We start from the raw sequence: 2,922 nt of genomic DNA, 5'->3' as shown, positions 1-2,922 counted from the left end.
GATTGGGGCTCTAATGTGAAGGGGGCTCCAGATTTGAATGTAGTATAAGGGTCTGGTATGGATTTCGGAGGGGCCACACACCTCTGCTCCTGACAATCAGGGGGAGGGGGGGCTGCTCAAGGCGTCAGTCACCCCATAACACGGGTCACACAATATTAGGGTTACCCCATAACACGGGTCACACATTATTGGGGTCACCCCATGACACGGGTCACACATTATCGGGGTCACCCCATGTGTATAAGGGTCTGGTATGGATTTCGGAGGGGCCACACACCTCTGCTCCTGACAATCAGGGGGAGGGGGGGCTGCTCAAGGCGTCAGTCACCCCATAACACGGGTCACACAATATTAGGGTTACCCCATAACACGGGTCACACATTATTGGGGTCACCCCATGACACGGGTCACACATTATCGGGGTCACCCCATGACACGGGTCACACATTATTGGGGTCACCCCATGACACGGGTCACCCATTATCAGGGTCACCCCATAACAGGTCACACATTATTGGGGTCACCCCATGACACGGGTCACCCATTATCAGGGTCACCCCATAACACAGGTCACACATTATTGGGGTCACCCCATGACACGGGTCACACATTATCGGGGTCACCCCATGACACGGGTCACACATTATTGGGGTCACCCCATGACACGGGTCACACATTATTGGGGTCACCTTGGCTCCGTTGCAGAGGACGGCCCCCCGCTGGAAGATCCAGGCGCTCCTCTTCATGGCGGCGGCCGTGGCCGGGAAGTTGAGTCTCTCCGCCGAGACGCCGATGACTCCGATAGAGAGAGACGACGTCCATCGCGGGGATAGCTGGTCAATCCTCACCTGCGGGTACACACGCATCACACACGTCACATACATGTCCCCGGGATACCGCCACATGACACCCTTATCATACAACACTCCACACACGTGTCACATACATGTCACACACCCCGTACCTGGAAGAGGAAGAGCCGAGGCAACGGCTGGGCAAGAACCACAATGCCCTGGTTGTAGCTGCACACGCGTGTAGCCGTTCTGTTCCCATGTGAAAGCAAAATGTTCTTCCCATGATTCCCCAAAAACTGCAAAGAGTGCGGCTGGAGGGCGAGAACCGGGTCACCCTGCAAGAGGGAGAATAAGGTTATCCCCGTGTCACCCCGCAGGAGGAGGAGTCTCATATCACCCTGCAGGAGGAGGAGTCTCATATCACCCTGCAGGAGGAGGAGTCTCATATCACCCTGCAGGAGGAGGAGACTCATATCACCCTGCAGGAGGAGGAGACTCATATCACCCTGCAGGAGGAGGAGTCTCATAGCTCGGTATCACCCTGCAGGAGTCGTCTCATAGCTCGGTATCACCCTGCAGGGGGAGGAGTCTCATAGCTCGGTATCACTCGGAGGGGCCACACACCTCTGCTCCTGACAATCAGGGGGAGGGGGGGCTGCTCAAGGCGTCAGTCACCCCATAACACGGGTCACACAATATTAGGGTTACCCCATAACACGGGTCACACATTATTGGGGTCACCCCATGACACGGGTCACACATTATCGGGGTCACCCCATGACACGGGTCACACATTATTGGGGTCACCCCATGACACGGGTCACCCATTATCAGGGTCACCCCATAACAGGTCACACATTATTGGGGTCACCCCATGACACGGGTCACCCATTATCAGGGTCACCCCATAACACAGGTCACACATTATTGGGGTCACCCCATGACACGGGTCACACATTATCGGGGTCACCCCATGACACGGGTCACACATTATTGGGGTCACCCCATGACACGGGTCACACATTATTGGGGTCACCTTGGCTCCGTTGCAGAGGACGGCCCCCCGCTGGAAGATCCAGGCGCTCCTCTTCATGGCGGCGGCCGTGGCCGGGAAGTTGAGTCTCTCCGCCGAGACGCCGATGACTCCGATAGAGAGAGACGACGTCCATCGCGGGGATAGCTGGTCAATCCTCACCTGCGGGTACACACGCATCACACACGTCACATACATGTCCCCGGGATACCGCCACATGACACCCTTATCATACAACACTCCACACACGTGTCACATACATGTCACACACCCCGTACCTGGAAGAGGAAGAGCCGAGGCAACGGCTGGGCAAGAACCACAATGCCCTGGTTGTAGCTGCACACGCGTGTAGCCGTTCTGTTCCCATGTGAAAGCAAAATGTTCTTCCCATGATTCCCCAAAAACTGCAAAGAGTGCGGCTGGAGGGCGAGAACCGGGTCACCCTGCAAGAGGGAGAATAAGGTTATCCCCGTGTCACCCCGCAGGAGGAGGAGTCTCATATCACCCTGCAGGAGGAGGAGTCTCATATCACCCTGCAGGAGGAGGAGTCTCATATCACCCTGCAGGAGGAGGAGACTCATATCACCCTGCAGGAGGAGGAGACTCATATCACCCTGCAGGAGGAGGAGTCTCATAGCTCGGTATCACCCTGCAGGAGTCGTCTCATAGCTCGGTATCACCCTGCAGGGGGAGGAGTCTCATAGCTCGGTATCACCCTGCAGGAGGAGTCGTCTCATAGCTCGGTATCACCCTGCAGGGGGAGGAGTCTCATAGCTCGGTATCACCCTGCAGGAGGAGGAGTCTCATAGCTCGGTATCACCCTGCAGGGGGAGGAGTCTCATAGCTCGGTATCACCCTGCAGGAGGAGTTGTCTCATAGCTCGGTATCACCCTGCAGGGGGAGGAGTCTCATAGCTGGGTGTCACTCACGTTGTGCTGGATGTCTTCCTCCTCGTCGCTCTCGGAGGTCACTGATGGCGGTTTGGTGATGTCGGATTCCTCCAGTACGGAGGAGCTGACAACAGAGACGACGCTGACAAAGCCGTGCAGATCCAGAACAGCGTGAACCCCCTGCGGGAGAGAGTGATGAGAGATG

The 2,922-nt window shown here is 56.6% G+C and overlaps 1 protein-coding gene across 1 annotated transcript in view; it reads right to left on the bottom strand.

Moving 5' to 3' along the window:
• Positions 1-656: 656 nt before the first annotated feature.
• The window catches only part of LOC108804051 (neuralized-like protein 4), a gene marked incomplete at its 3' end in the record, with an annotated part of 3,007 nt that continues 741 nt past the window's right edge, over positions 657-2,922 (bottom strand). The window contains exons 2-6 of the mRNA XM_018575818.1: positions 2,757-2,897; positions 2,106-2,270; positions 1,798-1,989; positions 965-1,129; positions 657-848 (exon numbers count right to left, since the gene is read on the bottom strand). Of these exons, the coding sequence (XP_018431320.1) occupies positions 657-848; positions 965-1,129; positions 1,798-1,989; positions 2,106-2,270; positions 2,757-2,897 (855 nt within the window). The remainder of the gene's footprint in view (positions 849-964; positions 1,130-1,797; positions 1,990-2,105; positions 2,271-2,756; positions 2,898-2,922) is intronic.

This window comes from Nanorana parkeri, unplaced genomic scaffold (genome assembly GCF_000935625.1).
Source record: "Nanorana parkeri isolate BGI_ZX_2015 unplaced genomic scaffold, ASM93562v1 scaffold4892, whole genome shotgun sequence".
NCBI lineage: Eukaryota > Metazoa > Chordata > Amphibia > Anura > Dicroglossidae > Nanorana > Nanorana parkeri.
Note: the sequence above shows the minus strand (reverse complement) of the source record. Positions and strands in the feature narration are given on the sequence as shown.